The sequence below is a fragment of the Numenius arquata genome, chromosome 3 (assembly GCF_964106895.1).
Source record: "Numenius arquata chromosome 3, bNumArq3.hap1.1, whole genome shotgun sequence".
NCBI lineage: Eukaryota > Metazoa > Chordata > Aves > Charadriiformes > Scolopacidae > Numenius > Numenius arquata.
In genome coordinates this window covers 21,395,440-21,417,676 of record NC_133578.1, presented here as the reverse complement: position 1 = coordinate 21,417,676, position 22,237 = coordinate 21,395,440, and the positions used below count along the sequence as shown (strand labels likewise).

The window sequence follows — 22,237 nt, the reverse complement described above, 5'->3', positions numbered from 1 at the left end:
CATTTCTACTGCAATGCAATTGTGTTCTGTTTTTGTGTGCTGTTATAGACACAATATATTGTGTATTGGAATAGAACGCTGGCAAAGGTTTGGAGGAAGAGGCATCAAGAAGAAAAGAAAATTAACAATTTTCTTTACATGTAGTTTACATGTATAGAGAGCATGAATAAAAAGTTACTTCTTCATTTGAAGAGCAGGCGCTTTGAAATGTGTACCATTCATGCCCATTCATATTTCAAATTAATTTTTCAGGAAAAATGAGACTTATTCGTACCTTTTTCCTTTGGAAAATTTTTTAAGATTATTTTTGTGAAGCTATGCATGATATTTAATAGTATGTTGAAGTAATTCACATTGTGTTTTAACTTAGGTAAATATTTAATATTTTAATAAAAATCTGCCTCTGTTTGCAGGTTTGAAGACTATTGTTGGAGCCTTAATTCAGTCTGTGAAGAAGCTCTCAGATGTAATGATTTTGACTGTGTTTTGCCTGAGTGTATTTGCACTAATAGGACTGCAGTTGTTCATGGGCAGTTTGAAGAATAAATGCTTGTTTTGGCCATCAGAAAATTCAACATCTTTTGGAAGAAACCTAACTCCGTACTTTAATGGTACAGTGTTTGACTGGACAGCATACATTGAGGATGAAAGTAAGAAATAATGTTGTAACCTGTTAAAATTTTTTGTGTATAAACACACATGCACAGGATCACTATTTCATACTGTAGGCTTAAGATAAAAAACAATTAAATAGGATGGCAAAGAGTAGGAATTTTTATGTGTTGCATCCCAAACTCATCCTGACATGATTGTTCTCTCCGTTAACTGCACTTAGAAACATAATTATAGGGTTAGGTTGGTTTTAGAATCACAGAATCATGCAGGTTGGACAGGATCTCCCCAGATGTCCTGACCAACTGCTGCTCATCTGCAGGTCCAGTTAAAGCAAACTGTTCAGTGCCACATCCAGTCAAGTTTTTAATAAGGACTGAGATTCCACAGCCTCTCTGGGCAGCCTGTTACAGTGTTTGACATGGTAAATTTTTTTAATATCAATTGAGAATTTCCCGTGCTCGAGCTTTTACTAGTTGCCTTTTATCCTTCCAGTGTGTACTTCTGAGAAGAGTCAGGCTCCATCTTCATTACAGTCTTTCATGTGATACTTGTTGGTAGCATGAAGATTCTTCCCCCAGCCTCCCCCCCACCACTTTAGCATTCTCAAAGCTGAACAAAACCAATTCTCTTAGCCTCCCCTTGTATCTTTAGCTTATAAATAAGACAGAGAAGCACAAGGTAAATATGAGAGTTTTCCTAGATACTATGTACTTTTATTATTAGGTAGAGGTAAGAAACTAGTTGCTCTGCTGTGAAATAAAGAGCTCGCTAGACAAATAGAGATTCTTGTGGGGAAGGACATGGTATTCATCTATGGTTGTTGTTCCTAAGGGGAATGAAAAGAACATCTTTATCCAGATATTTTTCAACAGTCTTAATCTCTGTAGACTAAAGTGATAACATTCAGGCTCGTTCAGAAGCACACAGATAATTATTTTTTTTATTTGTGTCATTTTAAGTGATAGCACCAGTGAAGTTGTACTACACAATGAACCATGAGATATAGTTTAACAACTTTTAATTGCCAAAAATCTGATTCATTTTAATTTGTGTGTGCTGGAAGTGGATTTACAGGGTATTACTCAGTAATTAATTGTAAAAGTAGTGTATATAAGTAGAAAGAAATTGGTATAGTAATGGATGCTAGCTTTCCTCCTCACTCACCAAAAAGTTAAAGAAAATACACTTGATATAGGCTGAGTTTTGATGAGTCATATTTCCTTCCTTACTTAAAAATGGACATTAAAGTTCTTTGCTGTTTTCTGTATTTTCAGAATTTCTTTGTATACTTCTGAATTTTTAAAGTTCTGGAAATTCTGTGACTGTATTTGCATTTTCTGTGCAATCTATAATTTTAGCTAGTTTATTTGCCATAAAGAAGGGACACGAAAATGGAGTGGTGATAGAGCTGTCAGCTTTATGGACAATTTTGGCTGATAGCTTAAATGCTGTCAAACACTTGTGAATTCTCGCTTCAAATAGATTCTCTGTTTCCATTTCCCACTAAGTAGCAATGTAGAACTAAAAGACAGAACTAAAATATTCCAGAATGTCAGTTGCTTCCTATGATACAACAGTTGACTTTGCTGCGAGTCTCTGCTGAGTGCTGATGGGGGCAAGGCAGTTCCATCTAGTCCTCTTTGTATTCCTCCTTGCTCCTATAACCTGTTCTTAATCATTTGTATGTGTCAGTTGCATTTTATTTTCACTAAGCTCGATTGTGGGTCCTCCTGATATTTCTTTCAGCACATCATATGCCTGTCAGCTGTGACTGAGTGTGATAACCTTTAGTGGCTCTTCTTAACATCTGTGTGTTTTCATTTATTAAGAACAAGGCCAGATTCACTTTTTGAAAAGATACGCACAGATCTTGGATCCATGTGTCAAAACATTGGCACTTGGCTTTTAGCTCAGTATCTGAACATTTAGAGTTTTGGCCAGCTCTAAAGGTATTGTGGAAGTAACAGGATTATATTTTTTCTAACGTTGTAGAAGTACTGTTCTTGAATGGTAGGATTTTGGCATCACTGGACTTGATTTAAGTGTTTGGCTTAGAATCCTCCTGTCTTTATATATTCTTTATTCCATTGGCTGTTTCTTGGTATTTAAATACTACAATAGTGTTTTATCCTGTGAAAATCAAAGCCTTTTGTCGGCTTGAAAGGTACATTGAGGGTACTAATTGAGGATGACAGACAATGAGTTTAGTTGGGATAAGAGTTTTTTCCAGATCTCTGTCTCTCTTCCAGATCTCGGCGCCTGGCTGACCTCATGGTGAAAAGTTTCTCCTTATATCTAGTTGGAACCTCTCTTGTTTCAAATTATGCCCATTGTCTGTAATTCTTCTGCCACACACCAGTGAGAAGAACCTGGTTCTGTCCCCTTGATAACCACCTTGTAGTTGCTGGATGCTTTCTACCAACTCCCCCCACAGCCTTCCCTTCTCCAGGCTGAACAAGGTCAGGTGCCTCAGTCCCTCCTCACAGGGCGAATGCTCCAGCCCCCTCATTGTCTTGGTGACCTTCCGCTGAACTTGCTCCACTTTATCAATGTCTTTCTTGCATTGAGGGGGCCAAACCTGGACAACAATATTCTAGATACAGGCTAATGAGTGCTCAGGTGGACAGTCACTTACCTCGCTCTGCTTCTGTTCACGCAGCCCAGGAGGCAGTTGCCCTTCTTGGCTGCCAGGGCACACTGCTCACCCATGTTCCCCTTGCTGCCTGTCTGCCAAGACCCCCCAGCGCCTTTTCTGCAGAGCTGCTCCCCAGCCGGTATCATCACAAATCTGCACTTGTGTTTGCCAAATTTTATGTGTCTTCTGTCAGCCTGTCCCTCCAGCCTGCTTACTTCCTCTGAATGGGGTCTGCCCTCACTCATATCAGCTTCTTTCCCAGTTTGTTATAATCTTTCTGTATTCTTTTTTATATTTTTTTTTAAGACAGCACAGTTGTTAATCACTAATAACAAAATATATTCCTTTATTTCTGAAGGCTACTGCCTTATAATTAAAAGAAAAACTGTAAAATTGTTTGTAGTACAGCAGCTGTTATAACACTGGCATTGGAACATCCATCTTCCTTTTAACTGTTTCCTTCGTATTGTCAGTCACAGGATGAGCTAGTTAATGTTGTTCTAACTTCAAAACTGTTAGCCAATCATTGTAAATAGTTCCATTTTAAATAAGATACACTTTAATTGTTTGATTACAATCACCTACTCAATAAGAGAAGGACTTTTAAGCTTTGTGCTTTCTTTCATTTATTGAACATCAGATTTTGGAAGGATATTCAGTGTTTGCTATGATTCAAGAAGAGAATATGCAATTTATGTTGTTCTAATCATTGTTCTAGGATTATTTTTTTTACATTTTGTTTTTATTTTATTCTTTAATTTTGCAACTTTACTTACCACTATGGATGTCTCAGTATTTGAACCTGTTATTGGGAAAACATGAATGAGAGATTACGAACATTCAAAGCATGATAACTTGAACATAGGTTCACCCTCACCAAAAAGATAAAAATACTCCTTCCATTTATAATGATGTTGCTTCCTATTTTTTCTTCAGGTCATTTCTATCGCATAGAAGGAGAAAAGGATTTTCTACTTTGTGGCAATAGCTCAGATGCAGGGTAAGGTACACTGAAAATTACGTACTACCTTTCTAAACAAAACACAAAAATTATCACTAAACTTAAAAAGATAATTTACCTAACTTCACAGTCAATAATATGTGGTCATGGTTCATAGTAAGTAAACACTTCAATAAATGAAAATGTTAAATGAGAAAATACTATGTGAATGTTAAATAAGAAAATTCACTACTAGGATTTTTTCCTAATAGCTAATCTGAATCTACTTTCTTTCACTTTAAAACTGTTACCCCTTGTCCTATCACTACACTCCCTAATAAAGAGTCCCTCCCCATCTTTTCTGTAGGCCCCCTTTAGGTACTGGAAGACTGCTATAAGGTCTGCCTGGAGGCTTCTCTTCTCCAGGCTGAACAACCCCAACTCTCTCAGCCTCTCCTCATAAAAGAGATGCTCCAGCCCTCTGGTCATCTTTGTGGCTCTCCTCTGGACCCACTCCAACAGGTCCATGTCCTTCTTATGTTGGGGCCCCAGAGTTGGACACAGTACTCCAGGTGGGGTCTCAGGAGAGCAGAGCAGAGGAGAAGAATCACCTCCCTCAACCTGCTGGCTATGCTTCTTTAGATGCAGCCCAGGATACAGCTGGCTTTCTGGGCTGCAAGAGCATGTCACCTATTCATGTTGAGCTTCTCATCCACCAGCATCCCCAAGTCCTTCTCTTCAGGGCTGCTCTCAATCCATTCTCTGCCCAACCTGTATTTGTCCTTGGGGTTGCCCTGACCCACATGCAGGACCTTGCACTTGGCCTTCTTGAACTTCACGAGGTTTGCACAGGTCCACATCTAAGCCTGTCCAGGTCCCTTTGAATGGCATCCCTTCCCTCCAGCATGTCAACTGCACCACAGAGCTTGATGTCATCGGCAAACTTGCTGAAGGTGCACTCAGTCCCACCATCCAAGTCGCCAACAAAGATGTTAAACAGTATCAGCCCCTAAGGAATGTACTCGTCACTGCTCGACACTTTGTCATCGAGCTGTTGACCGCAACTCTTTGAGTGCAGCCATCCAGCCACTTCCTTATCCTCTGAGTGGTCCATCCATCAAATCCATGTGTCTCCAATTTAGAGGCAGGGCTGTCATGTGGGACAGCGTCAAATGCTTTTCACAAGCCCAGGTAGATGATGTCAGTTGCTCTTCCCTTATACAGCAATGCTGTAACACAGTCATAGAAGGCCACTAAATTTGCCAGGCACAGTTTGCCCTTAATGAAGGCATGTTGGCTGTCACCAATCACCTCCTTATTTTCCATGTGCTTTAGCAGAATTTCCAGGAGGATCTGCTCCATGATCTTGCTGTGCTGGGCACAACTGGTCTGTTGTTCCCTGGATCTTCCCTTTTTCCCTTAATAGTAGCCCCCTTCACAGATTATATCTAATGAACCTTGATTAGAAGCTCAAGGTACAATAATTTTAAAAGAATTTCAGTGTTACACAATGTCTTTATAAGCATTGCTTTACTTTTTTTTTTCCTTTTTCTTTTTTTCCCTCCTAGTAAATGTCCAGAAGAGTTTATCTGTGTGAAAGCTGGTAGAAACCCCAACTATGGATATACTAGCTTTGACACGTTCAGTTGGGCTTTCTTGTCACTATTTCGACTGATGACACAGGACTACTGGGAAAATCTTTATCAGAAGGTGAGCATATTGTAAAAATTGTAGTTAGTGCCTTACTGGCCCCAAATCGAATGTGGAACAAGCCATTCATATTACAGACCGTTGCTCTGGTTAGCAACTGAATATTGACATCATTGATGAAAGGGATCAAATTCAGTTGCAGGATTAAGCAGACATGGGCACTTACTACAGAATCTACCATTATTTCTGAAAAGAAGTTGATACTTTATTTTATTGTTACAGTGTATATTTCATTTTGTGCTTCATGATAAAAACTTATTCTCAAAAACTTTAATTTAAATCGTAAAAATACTCTGTGATAGCAAAATCTGAATCTTAATTTCTGTACTTTGAATCCTATTTTTGATAACTGAGAATGCTTGTCTTGATATAAATTACTTTTCTAACCATAGCTTTTCATTATATGGTGTGTGATAATCTGTTAATTATAATAAATATTATCCTTTAATTACTTAATCAATTGTACCATCTTTAGTTCTTTTGCTTATTTCAAGGGGAAGGCGTGCTAATACATGGTAAGCATACTAAGCATCCAACCTGTGATGTGTGATTAACATTAATTATTCTGATCCCACATCCTTTTCAAGATTATTAGGCATTAAAAAGGGTTTGTCTGTAAGCAGCATGATCCTTAAACATGTTTTTCACATACATGAACGCTCCCTTTATTTTAATTACTTCTTAATTAAGAAAGTTTGTATGATCGTGTTACAGACGGAACGGCAACTCAATAGTTTTGCACTTTTCAAATTTAGTAAATGCTTATGAGCTGCAGAATTGAGGCATGTCTTCACCAGATGGATCATTTCTTCTCTTTTCCTATAGACGCTAAGAGCTGCTGGCAAAACATACATGATATTTTTTGTTCTGGTCATTTTTCTGGGTTCCTTCTACTTGATTAACTTGATTTTGGCTGTGGTTGCCATGGCCTATGAAGAACAAAATCAAGCAACTCTGGTTGAAGCAGAACAGAGGGAGGCAGACTTGCAGCAGATGCTTGAACAGCTGAAGAAGCAGCAAGAAGAAGCTCAGGTATTTTCTAACAAGAGTTTGGGCTTTAGTATATTCCTTTTCATGCTATTCATTCAAAACAAAACCAATAATTAAAATAATGTATTAAAGCCATTCTTCTATGGCTCACAGGTACTTGAGACTGCTTTCTGTATGGCTTTTTATTGGTTTTTAAATGTGTGAGGTCTAAAGCGTTAATGAATTTCTGAAGTGAGAACAAAAAGTACTCCTCAAAACAGAATAATAGTTTTTTAAATAAATATTTCTTATCTAGGGGTAGTATCTAGTAAGCTGTCATGATGATTTTCCAAATTCTCAGCTTAGAAATAATTACAATACTTGTGAAATACTTGTCAAGCCTTGATTAGAGTTTAAAATTTTTTATCCATGAATTTCTGACTAATTTTTGCTGCTTGTGTTATCACCAGCAAATCAAGTGCTAAAAGTGTAGTACCCCAGAGTTTTTTACTTAGAGCAGCTTAAGGAAACTGTTACTTACAATAACTGTTAAAGATAGTTTACTAAATTAACATAGTATGAAGTATTACTCTTTTTAGCTCTTTTGTTTGCAATTGCATGCTGACTTCACGATACAGATGAAAATTAGTATTCTGTTCAAAGAGCAACTTTCATAACTACCCATTACAGAACTCCATTTGAAGTTTTGCAGAAATCCGTCTAGGCTTTTGTCGCACATCTAGAAGTAATTTGATATAAATCTTAGAAACAAGGACTATAGCTTTCTTTAAAAAATGGTGTGACTTGTAAAGCATCACATTAAATAATTGCTGTGGCAGGCAATAGCAGCAGCTGCAGCAGAGATGACCGAGTACAGTGGTGAAAGTGGCATTGGTGGACCCTCAGATAGTTCTTCAGAAGCATCCAAGCTTAGTTCAAAAAGTGCCAAAGAAAGGAGAAATAGAAGGAAGAAAAGAAGGCAGAGGGAGCTCTCTGGAGAAGAGGATGACACGAAGGATGAGAAGCTTCCAAAATCTGAATCAGATGGCAGTATCAGAAGGAAAGGTTTCCGTTTTTCTTTCGATGGAAACAGACTTGCTTATGGGAAGCCATTCACATCCCCCCACCAGGTACTGTGAATAGTGCAGTTGTTATTTTAAGGGTTTCTGAGAGAACTGTAATATCCAACAAACTTCACTGCAGCTTTGCAAAGTAATACAAACAAGGAAAAATAATGTTGCATTATTTTAAATATAGACAGACTTACTGTTGGTATTATTTTCTAGAGTGTACCTAAACAAGTGTTTTGATCTCTCTCATTTTATTGTTTAGGATCTGGTGGGTCTTAACATGCACAGCAGCATTGCATTTTCCTAGTTAATTTGAAATAGAAATCCCTTTTTAATTCATAAGGGGAAAATTTAATTATAATGTATCAATATAGAAGATTAAAGGTATTGATATCTCTTAACATAATGCATGATCTATGTGGATCATTAGAATTTCTGTAAGTCTTGATTTATCTCTTTAATACAGAGATGGAAACTACTGTGGCCTTATGTGGCATGTTAGGTTTTCTCTCTCCAATAATTTTTGTACGTATATTATAAATTTACCCATTCAGATGACTCTCATCTCTAGTGCATGTGTGCAAAATCTGCCTAAGGTACTGTATGAAAAATAACACTGACAGATTCATGGGGAATATAAGTAATTACTTTTTTAATACATAGACATGCATTTTGTATATTTAAAATCTTCAGCCGGTCATTTTGTTTATGTTTCCTTTGCAGTCTTTACTGAGTGTTCGTGGCTCCCTGTTTTCTCCCAGGCGTAGTAGCAGAACAAGTCTTTTCAGTTTTAGAGAATATGGAAGAGAAATAGGATCTGAAAATGATTTTGCTGATGATGAGCACAGCACGTTTGAGGATAATGGGAGTAGAAGAGGTTCTCTCTTTTTGCCACGCAGACACGGTGAACGGCGCAGTAGTAACATTAGTCAGGCTAGTAGATCATCAAGAAGGCTGACAGCGTTTCCAGTGAATGGGAAGATGCACAGCACTGTGGATTGCAATGGGGTAGTTTCCTTAGTGGATGGACCAGGAGGTCTGTTGTCGCCTACTGGACAGCTTCTGCCAGAGGTGATAATAGATAAACCAACAACTGATGACAATGTAAGAAAGTTTTAAACTACTCCAGGTTTCATGACCTTTCTTAATTGCACATAGCATATTTACTTCTAAATTCCATTTAATTTATGGAATTAAATGCTTTAAAAATGGTTGAGAAGTTGTGAATGCTTTTGCATATCTTGCTGTAATGAAATGGGTTTACGGTGATTGACTCATAAGTGAAAGGCTAAAGCATGAAAATGAAAGAGAACAAAGTAGTACATTTTTATATACCTGCAGAGCAAGAACATGCACGCACCTGCCTAGTGAATCAAATTAGTAATGTTCCATTGCTAAATCTGTTTTAGAACCCAAAATAGAGTGCTCAGCTTTCTAAACATTCTACATATTACTATGTTGGTTTGATTTTTTTTTTTTTTTGTTCTATCTTTTTTAGCCTTCCTTTAAATACATTACCTAATTCTCTATCAGTAATCTACTGGTTCCACATTTTTCTGTTGTCCATATATTTGTTATTGTGCAAATATAGCATAGTCTTTAAGATTATGTTGACATTTTAGAAGCTCTGAAAGCTTTTTTTTTCTCCTGGATCTCAGAGACGATCTGAGTTTTTCACTGCCTATGGTCAGGGTATAATTTAAAAAAAAAAAAAAAGTATACACAAGTTCATCCATTTCTCCCTCTGGTAATTTTTCCTTTTTCCCCCAGTCTACTTTAGGAATGGAGCAGAGGGATCCATTGCATTTTTTTTCCTAGAGACCTTCTTTTATTGAAAAAAAAATTTTTTTGCACGGCTCACAGCATCTGAAAGTACATCAGCCAGATTCCTTACAGTTATCAGCCAGATTCCTTACAGTTATAATCTTCTTGCAGTTTATTATACTTTCATTTTTACTCATTTAATTTATTGAAAGAAATCTACCCATGTTCATACATTCAAAACTTTATAATTGAAGTGTGTTCAATGAGAGAACTATAACACAGCTTTCAATTTTTTTAATAAAATGCTTTAAACCAAAAAGTTCTTTTTTTGGGTCAATTAAGTCAGATTTCTTCTGTTTCTTCAGTTGAAATACATAAATAAATCAGAAATGGTAGCTATTCAATGTAAAATATATCCTTTAAATTAGTTTTGAAAGGGTATAGAGATCAAGACTAATCTATAAAAAATACTTTTAGAGAATAATTGTTATTGCAGAAAAATTCCTAGTATAAATCATATATTATAAGTATCTTGTCATTGAACTAGTTTAGAATTGACATATTGGTAGAGAAAGCATGGAACTGGGAATTCTTCTGATTTCAGTGCTGCAACAATCTTGGCCATAGCCAAGGAAACAAACCCCCTCCAAAATTTCCTCGTGTCTAATATGGAGTTAATACTAGTTAACTAGAATGCAATGGTAACTTGGGAAGTAGATATTATTGACAATATTCCTATAGCCTGTTCCAAAAATATTCCAAATATTCCAAAAATATTGCAAAAATATTCCAAACAAATTTGGAACAAAAATAGCCATTTAAAAAACATACTAGGCTTATGTTACACGTATAATGGAAAAGTAATGTAACAGCACTTAAATACAAAGTTTTATATATTATGAATTCATTGAAACTAAAGAGTCTTTCTGATACCTGATTTGCAGTATTTCTAAGGTTGAATTTAATTTACACACCTCTTTTTTTTTTTTTTTTTTTTAATAGAGCACTACTACAGAAATAGACATAAAAAAGAGGCGTACAAGTTCATATCAAATACCAGTGGAGTTGCTGGAGGATCCCAATTTAAGGCAAAGAGCCATGAGTATAGCTGGCATTATCACAAATACAATGGAAGGTGTGTTATAACTGCAGATGTGTGAACTTTCTTGACATAGTTTTAGACTTGCTTGAAGGTATTATATCACAGTGCAAATACAGAAGACAATAAAATACGTAGCCATTGCAAATACATAGACTGAGTAATAGAACAAAAATGTACATAGTGGAAAAAAGAAATGAAGGAATCTGATAAGCAGGCTAAACTAAGAAAAACATTCTATTTACAATAGATAATGTGTATGTGTTTTATGCTAGTTATTCATGTTTAGCAATACAGTTATTGGAAGAAATGCCTAGTAATAAATTTTCCACTAACTATACTGTAAAAATGTTACAGAAAATTAAAGGTCAAGCCTCAGTTAATAAGGAGAAGGAAATCTGTAGTAGGATTGTTTGGAACAGTGAAATTACTAATGAAATTTTTGAAAAAGCTTTAATAGATTTTAAAAACATATTCATGATGAAATTAATCTTATTTTTCCAGAAAATAAATAATTAGACATTTGAGAGGACTGTAACGCTAGAAGTTTTACTGAGAAAACTAGCCCTAAATATAAGCATAAATAGTTTGGCTTTTTTGAAACAAGATCATATGATAATAAAAACAGTCAACTTTTTCAAGGTTCAAAACTCAAAACTCTTGAGGTTTTTCTTCTAGTCTTCTGAAACCTTTTCAGTCAGCAACAATAAGCTAAGTTCCTGGAAATTTGAGGAGGTTCCTCCAAACATCCTTAATGGTTCCAGGGATAAAGATTAAAACCTGAAAAAGCAGATAAAAATGTATCTTCTCTTTCTCCAAAACTTATTCACTATACATTTCTTTTTTTTCCCAGAACTTGAAGAATCAAGGCAAAAATGTCCACCTTGCTGGTATAAGTTTGCCCACACTTTCTTAATTTGGAATTGTTGGGAGCCCTGGTTAAAAGTAAAGAATGTAGTTGAATTTATTGTAATGGATCCACTTGTTGATCTGGCTATCACTGTTTGCATAATTTTAAACACGCTGTTTATGGCCATGGAACATTATCCAATGACTCCCAGTTTCAATAATGTACTTAAAATAGGAAATCAGGTAAGTCCATCAAACTATATAATTTGATACAATTGGAATCTGGTTTCTCTTTGGAATAGCATTACTTTTATTATTTTTATTATCATCTCCTAAAATAGATGTTAAAGTTTCAATTGTGCTAAAAATAGTCTAAAAATACTATTCAAGATATGTTGTATTAAAGAGTTTGATTTCTATATAAAAATATCTCCAAATAGATTTTTCAACAACCAGAGTTTGAATGACACAAAACCAAAAGAAGTCTGACTTGGTTTTGTTTAGTATTATGAAAATAGTAGGAGCCAAAGTAGATCCTTTCTACTGTGTATCATTGGTAACACAGGAAGAGTTGGATGTTATTTTGGTTTATTATTTTGCACTGGGTGGGTTTTTTGTTATTTTTGTATTTCCATGAAGAATGTTGTTTTGATTAGTCCATAACAGTTTGGAAGACAAAGAATGTGTTACTTATTCCAAGAGCATCTGTTGATACAGTTAGGTTTTGTTCAGTCGTGGAGAGTCTGTAGGTCGGGTTTGGGGTGGTTGGTTGGTTTTTTTTGGTAATGGCAATAACACAGGTAATGTTATCTGCTATATGTCTTAATCTATGCTTATTTTAAGTGGTAATTATGGTGATTATGATGTAACTAAATAAAAAAACAATTCGGTTATTAAAATACATGACATTCTAGTACATATTGGGAACATAATAGTGTTTCAGCCCAGAATTGTTAATGTGTCAATATTTAAATTGTATGCTGATATTTTTAGCCAATAAATAGTTCAATGTTTTCACCTTAGCTTGGAGTCAGAGATTATTGTCTGTGGAAGATAATCATGACATGTTGCTGTTTAAAATAGATTCAGGATGTATTTGAGGAGAAAGACAGGGTAGACGAATAGGTGAGGATCAGTAGCTGTTGCAGAGGGTTGTCTTTTGATCATGCCTGTGTGTTTTACCCAGAAAACACGACCATTTTTTCCTTTCATCTGTAATGAAGTAGCTTAATATTAATCTGGTTTTGAGCTGTGTGAGTATAAGTGCTCCTTCGTGCTGATAAGAATTTGTGTTTACTCCCAGTCAGCTAAAATGCCACTATCATACAGGTGTAGCTTCAGCAGTTGATTTCTTCCTTTTTGAACTGTATTGCGCTATCGTTTAAAGACTCAAATGCCTCTAATGTTTTTAGAGGTTTATTTATTATCTTTCTAGTAAAAGATAATAAATTATGGAGTTCTTTAGATACTGGTGGTCATACATCCACACTAAATACAATGAGTTTACTCCCTTGTCAGAGGCATTGTTTGCCTTCTGAAGCAGAAGGCATCAGAGGCAGAAAGGAGTTTTACTTCAAACATGAGCCGCGGCATAACTCATCTTTTTTTGGCAGCTAGAGAGAGAAGATATGCTTACCGTATCTGTGAATTCTCATGAAGACTTTATTTAATAGCACATCACTCTCCAATTTATGACCAATTCATATTTTCCCACGTCTTTGTTAAAGCAGTTTCTATCATGGCAAGAGCAACTGTTATTATCTTGCTGAGGAAAGTTCCTTTAATTAGATGGACGGCAGATATAAGGAGCAAACAGGAGGCCTGTTAAGAATAGTTTATTCTTCACTAGTCACTAAGTGTATCTCAGTTTTAACTAAAGTTAACAGAGTTATGCTACGGCTGATTTTGATGTTGCCACTTATCTTTGTGAGGTTCAGCTTGTGATAATTTTCCTTAATGACATCGTTCTGAAAGAGGGTTGTTACTTCTTCCATTATTCTTTGTCTGCTGGTTCAACTTATTTGTAAAGTAACAATAAATATTCTTTCTTTAGGTTTTTACTGGAATTTTTGCAGCAGAAATGGTTCTCAAAATAATTGCTATGCATCCTTTTTATTATTTCCAATTTGGCTGGAATATTTTTGATAGTTTTATAGTTACCCTTAGTGTGGTGGAGCTTTTTCTGTCAAGTGTGGATGGATTATCCGTTCTCCGATCATTCAGATTGGTAAATAATTTCCTGATAGTAATATATCTGCATTAAGTAATGTATTATGTTTATATTTTAAGTGTACTCGTGTAAATAAGACATTTTTTAATAATATGTGTATTTTTTGTGAAGTGTCACAGGATTTCTCTGCAAGCTTGTTTTATAAAATTGTTATCACTGAATAGCGCGTGCCTTTTGGTTCAGAAGCAACTATATTTTTTCAAGGGAAGGAGCTATAATTTTACTGTAATTGTTTTAACACAGATGGGTAAAGCACAGTGAAGTGTACAATTTATTTAGTGCATATTGAGAGATAAGTAAATAAATAAAACGTGTAGTCTTCTGTCTACTTCCATACCTGGAAATTGCAAAAAGACTAGAAATTTTATTTTAAAATGTAGGAATTATAAAATTCATATGTTTTAAAATTTAAAATAGATCAATTTTTCTTTTCTCCCTTGGCAAAAAAGGATTGCTTTATTTTATTAGAAAAACATTTTTATTTTAAAAATGAGAAATGAACTATGAGACAGTCTTTCCGTGTGGTTTCTTGCCATTTTGCATTTCCATTTTTCTTTTATCTGAAAACAAAAAAATATGCAATACCTTTTTTATTTTAGGTGGATTATGGGTAAGAAAGAGTATGAATTATACTTTTTCCCTTCATAAGTTGAAATGTTTGACTTAGGGCTTGTGTTTGGCTTTTATTTCCAGACTGTGGGTCTGTCTGGTCCTTTTTAAATTTATTGGAGGCAGTATTCTTTTGGAAGGCCCCATTCTTCAAGGATTTCAGAATTCTTTATTTTCCTTCAGTAGAATCCTGCTAAGCTTTATTGGGATTTTATTTTGTTTCTGCACATAACGGTTGAGACATATGCCACGTTCAGAATTCACTATTCAAACAAATTCAACCAGTATGCTGTTTATTTCATGTGGAAAAGAATACAGATATACTACACAAAAAAAGAGCAACGTCTAAAATTTACTAAGGTTTAAAAGTGTGGGTTATATGCAACTCCTGTTTCTGTGTAAATTATGATTGTTGGAATCATGTTGAAGTTTTTTCATTTTTATTGCTGAGAGTCACTAGTTCATAATTTGTTGTTTATTTCTATAGCGTTTTTGTAACTACTGCAAATAACATCTCTGTATTTTTGATTTTCAGTTGCGAGTTTTCAAACTGGCAAAATCTTGGCCCACGCTAAATATGCTGATTAAGATTATTGGCAATTCAGTGGGGGCTCTAGGAAACCTGACCCTGGTGCTGGCCATCATTGTGTTCATTTTTGCTGTCGTTGGGATGCAGCTGTTTGGGAAAAGCTACAAGGAATGTGTTTGCAAGATCTCTAAGAACTGTGAACTTCCACGCTGGCACATGCATGATTTTTTCCACTCTTTCTTGATTGTATTTCGAGTGCTGTGCGGAGAATGGATAGAAACGATGTGGGACTGCATGGAGGTTGCAGGTCAACCCATGTGCCTTACAGTCTTCATGATGGTCATGGTGATTGGAAACCTAGTGGTATGTAGCCAAAATAATTTGAGAATTCATTTAGAGATAGAATGGTAACAGAACCAGTAATTTTAAGTTTTTAAGTATTATTAAATACATTATGTAAATATGTTTTTTCTGATTTTGAATTTGTTACAAGTATGTGTTCCGAAATAGTTTTCTGTTTGTTAGATTTCTGATCCTAGCTAGAATCCTCAGCTTGGAGGATGGGCCCCCTCAGGGGTCTGGAGTGCAATTCAGAGAATATAGGTGAGAGAGAAGCATCGTGTGTTCAGGTTTTTGTGGACTACTCCTAGATAGAGAGAGAAGAGTGAAGGTGCCCCAGGTTTTATGCTCCCAGGATGGGAGTTTGCTCTTTGCAGAAGAGGACATAGCAGGGCCTTTTCTCCCTAACCGATTGAGTCATCACTTCCAATCACACGTAGCCAGGTTGTTGCTTTTTTTTTAAAACTTTTTAAGCTCTCTCCTGTCTAAAAGACTTCTCTAACATTCTTAGACTCTGTAAATTTGAGCCATTTTGAGCCCTGCTTGCTGCACAGCCAAATTTTTAAACAAATGGGGTAAGGAAACTTGAAGGCGGCAGTTCTACAGAAAAAAACAGATTCAAATACTTCACTTTTTCTTTCACCTCTTCACTTTTTTGCTTCCAATTTCTTAAGTGCTTTTTACAGACACTTCTAAAGCATTCTGTGTTATATCTTTTTCCTTTTCTCTTTCAGAGAAAAGCATCAGATCTGTACCAGTTTGCACATTACCATGTATAAATTTGTCTTTTAAAATACGTTTTGTATTTATTAACTCACCAATGTTTGAGGCCTTCATTGCTCCAGCTTTTGCTTTGCTTTTCTCATTGCCTACTGAGTCTTCCTCTATTATGTTACATCTTTTCTTTAGGCAACTGTCAGTAACAAAAGAGATTTTAAATTAGCCATCCTGCAGGCATTCCTTAGGAATAAAATTTCTAACAACATGAACAAGCTAATTATCTTTAAACCAGTCATCCACAGCCGCTTGCTCCAGGATTTTCAAGAAATCTGTTGTCTTAGAATGCAGAGAACTGTGAAATTGTTTCACCAAACAAAACGTCCTCCTTAATTAGTTTTCTAAACCAAATGATAGAACTTTGTGGAACGAAGTATCCATCTCTGAATTTTTCTGCAGTATTTACTGTATTCTGATTTTATACCATAGCTCTAGTAGAATTTCTTGCATGAGTAGACAATCTCTGCTGTGTATTCAGGGCTATGTCATTCAGTTGTCTTTCTGTATTCCCAACGTACATTTTTACCCTGTTGTCTTCAGAGCTGCATAGAAGAGGTGATATGAAGACTTTAAGAGCTGGTACTCTGCTGCTTTGGCTATACTAGTACCATTTGAGCTCCTGGTTAACTCTGGGCTTGTATAACTGATATCTCTTCTATGTTTTGTCTTGCCATGGAAAGAGGTTGAGTTGGGGGTTAGGAGATGGTTAGGTGCTTTGCGTTTTTTAAGTCACATACAGCAAAATATTTGTGTGAGTTTAGAGCAGTGATTAAGAAAGCTGTTTTCTGCACAGGTCAGCTATGGTCTTCTGTTGCAGAGTGCTTCCCTGTGCCAGAGAAGTAAACGTTTTGGATCTGTTCAGTCAGTACCAAAGAATCATTAATTTCTAACCTTCTATAAACAGAAGCAGAAAAAGAATTTACAAGAGTCTTCTTAGTCATACAGCAATGCAAAACCACAAAAAAAAAAAAAGCCTGTATTGGGCTATAGGGCAGGTGTAATGCTTAAATTGCATTTGCATTTTATTTACAGTGTAATTTTCAGAATCATATGCAGCAAAGGAAAACATGAAGTCCGAGTTCATAATGGGTGATAGAAGAGAAGCATGTGAAAGAAAAATTAAGTGAGAAAATCCAGCTGTATTTTCTGTCTTTTTTTTTTTTAGGTATTGAACCTTTTTCTGGCCTTGCTGCTGAGTTCATTTAGTTCAGACAGCCTTTCTCCTACAGAGGATGATAATGAAATGAACAACTTACAGATTGCTGTTGGAAGAATTCAGAAAGGAATAGATTATGTGAAGAAAAAAGCAAGTGAATGTGTCCATAAGTCTTGTTGGGGGAAACAAGCTGTTGCAAATCAAAAAACAGCAACAGATCAGTTGAATGATGAGAGAGACCATTGCATTTCCAACTGTACCATCGCTGAAATAAGGATAGATACAAAATACCACAAAAATGAGAATGGAATGGCCGCTGTTATAGGTGGGAGTGATTATACATCATTCATAAACAACCCAAGCCTTACTGTTACAGTACCAATAGCTGTTGGAGAATCTGATTTTGAACATCTAAATACAGAAGAGTTTAGCAGTGACTCAGATTTGGAGGAAAGCAAGGAGGTAAGATTTAAATATTTTATATTTTGTATGGATGAATTATACCACTTGTATTCTTCCAATGTATGGCTTTTCCTGCTTAGAAATAAGAAGCAATTGTGATTTGAGATAGTTTATTCACTCTCAGTACAGTCCAACAAAAGTGGGAAAGTGGAGGTAAAAAGAGTAGGAAATCCAGGCAGAACTATATAAACATATATGAACCCATTAATAAAAGGGGTTTGAAAAACAAGCTTTTCCAAATATTTAGTTGGATAGAAAGCCTTATATTTATGTGCAGAATAAACAGATAAAAGACATGGGTTTTTGTATATAAACATGCTATTTCCATAAAGTAAGGATAAAAGTGAATTGCTATTTAAAAATATTGGAGGAGATTTATTAATAAGGAATATTAATACCTTTTGCATCTGATTTTTAAAGCTTACTGAATTCTACATAAATGAACATTATTTGTCCTGGATAATCTAACAGAGGTGCTAACTTGGGCTAATGAGAGCAATAACAACAGTTTTTGAGTTCTGAAGTTAAAATGGTGGGGGAAAGCCAAGGGAACAATGTCAGTATTATAAGTCAACATGTCAAGTAAAAATAATGAGGAAAAAATAGAATTACTGAATGAAAAAATATTAATTTCTTGCTTGTTTGTGAGTGTTTTGAGCCAGTCACTTCAAAGACAACTGCCTGACCTTGAACTGGGTCAGCTTTAGGAAAGCAGTAATTTGTTAGCAGCTGCAGTCTGAGGGGGAACTAAAATCATGGTTTTCAGCAGGATCCTGAGAGACACTTTGAAAATTCAGATTACTGTGGCTCCAGTGGAGACTGTGTCTAGTATTAACTCCACTTGCACCTGAAGACACAAGGACATTAATGGAGTGTCACTGCACTGGTTGTGCAGACAGCTGTACTCCAGCCTGGTTTTCTTTGTCTGGATTGTTTTCTTTTGGAGCTTGGAGGGTTTTTTTATTTAATTGGTTGTGGACTTTTTGTGTTTGGCTTGTTTTATTTTGAACTGGCAATGAATTTGCCTATGTACTTTCCAAATTTTAGAAAATAAGTTTGTTCTAGCAAAGTGTAGTTAAATTAAACTTAAATTTGAAAGGTATAATGAGGTGACTCTTTAGGTGCTTTTTTTATTGTAAAATGTTCAGTAATATTACACTCATTTGTTATTTCAGCAGCTAATGTCCTGACACTTGATTTGTTCCATGTACTTTTTGGAGATTCTGTAACCCCATATATTATATTGGCCTGATTACCAAGAGGCCTCTTAAAAGCAAAGCAAACAATATTTATAACTTGTTTTAAAGTATTAACTGCACTTTGTAAGGAAGCTATAATGTCTGCTGAACAGCTGTTGTCTCTTTTGCATATTATTAATCTGAGTAAAAAGATAGTGGCCACCTTAGTGTGTTTTAATAAAACTTGGTTTTATGGAAGGAATATCTGATGAATCCAGGTAATTTACTCTTGCCCTGATAACTATGTTAAATCTAACCCTTACCTAGAAATTATCCAGCAATTGAAGACACCTGAGTCTTCACTATTTTATATTTAAGAACTGGGTAACAAATTCCATACCTCTGATATTCAAGATTAAACATCAGCTTTAACTGTTTATAAGATAGTGTTATCTAGTAAGAATTTTAACCCGCTCAGATTTGGAAAAGTGGTAAGGATTGGTATAGTTGAAAGAAAACCATAGGAGATAAGTAAATTAAAAACAAAAAACCATTTCATGCACACCAGTTCATAGTCAGTATGGAAATTGTCTTTAATTTTATAGATTATTTCAGCTCTTTCTTTCAGACTTTCCCTTTAAATGGGAGCAGTTTACATTGGAGTTGTTAGATAGCTGCATTATTTAAGCCTTTGAGAAGTCATTGTTGAGACATAAGATTAGGTTTATTCCAGAAGATTTATAAAAGATGTGAGGTACTTGAGGAAACAGGTTTATTGCTAGGCATGGGTTTTCATTTTTAAATTGCTATATATCTGCTAAAATCCATAATGAACCTTAAAGTATTTGAAACTTTTTTTTTTTAAAGTCATGCACTTAAAAAAGCTAATGATGCTGGAAAAAATTGCTTACCCAGAAGTTTTTGTTTGACCTGGTATGATAGATTTTATTTTATTTTTGGTTTGTTTTGCCTGCAGCTGCTTTCTGAAGGTGTATCCTAGATACATATCTAAGATCTAGTGAAGACCAGGAATAACCTTGAAAACGAAATGAAAAGAAAAATATATTTCTGTTACTTTAAAGGTCTAATTATTACCATTTAGAGGCTGCTTAAAGCTGTAGTATACATAGTGTGGGTGCATCTGTCTGTCTTTTTGGTTTGGGGTTATTTTTTTGGGGGCTTGAGGCGTTTGGGGGAGGGTTGTTTGTGGTGTTTCTTTTTCAGGTTGAGGCCCAAGTCCAATATACGTCTATGAGCTTCAGATATTCTGCTAATTTTACCTCTTTCAGTATGTCTTTGGATATGCAAAAACTCTAATCAACAAACCAACAGCTATAGATGTTATGTTTTGCAAATGTGTGACATGCTTAGAAAACACATTTTTGAGTAAGTAGGAATCCATACTTCTGCTGTTTCCAGAACTCGAACAACGTAAAGGGTACCATGTTTTAACTTCATTGCGTACCATTCTTACTTCTCACAGGGGTAAAATCAAGCTGGATCAGTCAAGAATGCAGATCTGGTGCTTTTTAACCAGGCAGAGCAACGTGTCAGCACGTTTACACAGGTTACCTAAACAAATCATACATACATGATCACTTTTGAGATTGATTGGCCTGCATGCTACTCAGCTACAATATATTTCCCCCATCCATTGCAATGTAGTGGAAACACGCACAGGCACTCTGTAACCTGAGTCTCATGACTAATGTCACAGCATGGTTGAGGGCAACCCCATGTTCCCCTCTCCGTGTTACATCTTCGGTATTTTCTGTACTACTTCTGTGGCATAACCTGCATGCTTTGTAGGTTTTTATTATTGTTAACTGAGTTATTAAGCATCAAAACTGTTCAAGTTTAAAAGAGCTTAACAGCCTGTGATTTTATGAAAATGGAAAGGTAATATTTACTTGACTCTTTCTGTTAATCGGTTGAACCATGCTTTTAGCTGTCATGTAATTGTGAACATTTTTCTGATCATGTTCATTTGACCAATACCTTTGTAATATTACATATATACAATTACTTGTATGCTAAAATATTTATATCTTTTGATATAAATTGTGTTGTGTTTGTTTACAATGTTTTTGTAATTTACATTCCAGTGTTCTCATATAAGAGAAGCTAAAATATAGGATGAAAGATACATTCCTGGAAACAAACATATCATTTTTATAAATACGCATAGTCTCTTTGAATATAGATGCAATAATGTAGTTATACACTACTCATGAAGTTTGTGTATGTCTGTAAAATTGGAAGTTAGAGGATCATTTCTATCAGTTTTGCTCTTCATCATAAATAATTATTTCTTTGTGAACTTAATCCATTTGCTTTATTTTTTAGAAGGACAGACATACAACATAATTTCAGGCTAAAATTCTGTGTAGGATTCTATGTAGGTTTCTAAATCTGGGTGTTTTAAAACGGTATAAGTAAGGAAGTTCAAGCAAGAAAGAAATATAAAAATTAGAAAAATCCAGGATAAGGCTAAAATTAAGGCAATTGTTAAAGAGACAAAATAAGAACTAGTACCCTCCCAAATCTCTAAACTCAGGAACTCAAGAATTGTAAAATATACCTTAATTGTACCAATCCATATGTTTTTTATTCCTGATGATCTCTTCTGAATAGCTGGGCAGTTCTACTCCGTGCCATTTAGGGGTCACTGAGGTATTCCTTTTTCAAATACAAATTTTGTTCATGTGGTTTTGTTGTGGACTCCTACATTATCTTTCAGGTATTCTTTTGCACTGTATTATATATTGGAAATATTTCAGGTCTCACTTTTGTGCCCAGGGGGCCTGTAAGCTATTCAGAAAGGTGGAATGGAAAAATATTTTTCCAAAGCATTTTAGAAAAGACACTTAAGTAGGGGAGAGTAGAATGTGGTAGTATCCCGTCCTACTGGTCCTAAGTACGGGGGTATGATTCTGAGTTGGTGGATCTGGTTTATGTACACTGCTCCTGCTTTAAACTTCTGCTGTCATGAATCTGGACAGGTGTAGAACGGCATGCAAAATATTAAACCAGGGGCTTGTAATCATTTGACTGAAAAATACTTGAATATTTTTCATTTGGATGTCACATTGTCTTACTGTAACATTCCTTGCATAATAAGGTGATGCTTTTTTTTTTAATAGATATGCATGCCTTTTTTTTTTTTTTTTTAAGCTGCATAGAGTAGGAGAGGTAGGTTTTAGTTTGTTAAAAAGTATATTTTCTATGGACAATACTTTTGGTTTCTTTAAAAGGTAAATAATTTGCAAGCCTTATTTATAGACTTACTTGCTTTTATTCTTTCAG

The 22,237-nt window shown here is 35.3% G+C and overlaps 1 protein-coding gene across 7 annotated transcripts in view; it reads left to right on the top strand.

Moving 5' to 3' along the window:
• LOC141462793 (sodium channel protein type 2 subunit alpha-like) overlaps window positions 1-22,237 on the top strand; it is a 48,702-nt gene that overhangs the window by 5,113 nt on the left and 21,352 nt on the right. For 3 of the 7 annotated variants that reach the window (XM_074144819.1, XM_074144822.1, XM_074144820.1), the window contains exons 6-16: window positions 414-650; window positions 4,187-4,250; window positions 5,759-5,900; window positions 6,726-6,932; window positions 7,709-7,999; window positions 8,663-9,043; window positions 10,706-10,838; window positions 11,656-11,894; window positions 13,705-13,878; window positions 15,026-15,382; window positions 17,301-17,753. In XM_074144819.1, coding sequence (XP_074000920.1) covers window positions 414-650; window positions 4,187-4,250; window positions 5,759-5,900; window positions 6,726-6,932; window positions 7,709-7,999; window positions 8,663-9,043; window positions 10,706-10,838; window positions 11,656-11,894; window positions 13,705-13,878; window positions 15,026-15,382; window positions 17,301-17,753 — 2,678 coding nt within the window. The remainder of the gene's footprint in view (window positions 1-413; window positions 651-4,186; window positions 4,251-5,758; window positions 5,901-6,725; window positions 6,933-7,708; window positions 8,000-8,662; window positions 9,044-10,705; window positions 10,839-11,655; window positions 11,895-13,704; window positions 13,879-15,025; window positions 15,383-17,300; window positions 17,754-22,237) is intronic. The other 4 variants (XM_074144825.1, XM_074144826.1, XM_074144823.1 and 1 more) reach the window with 2 other exon arrangements.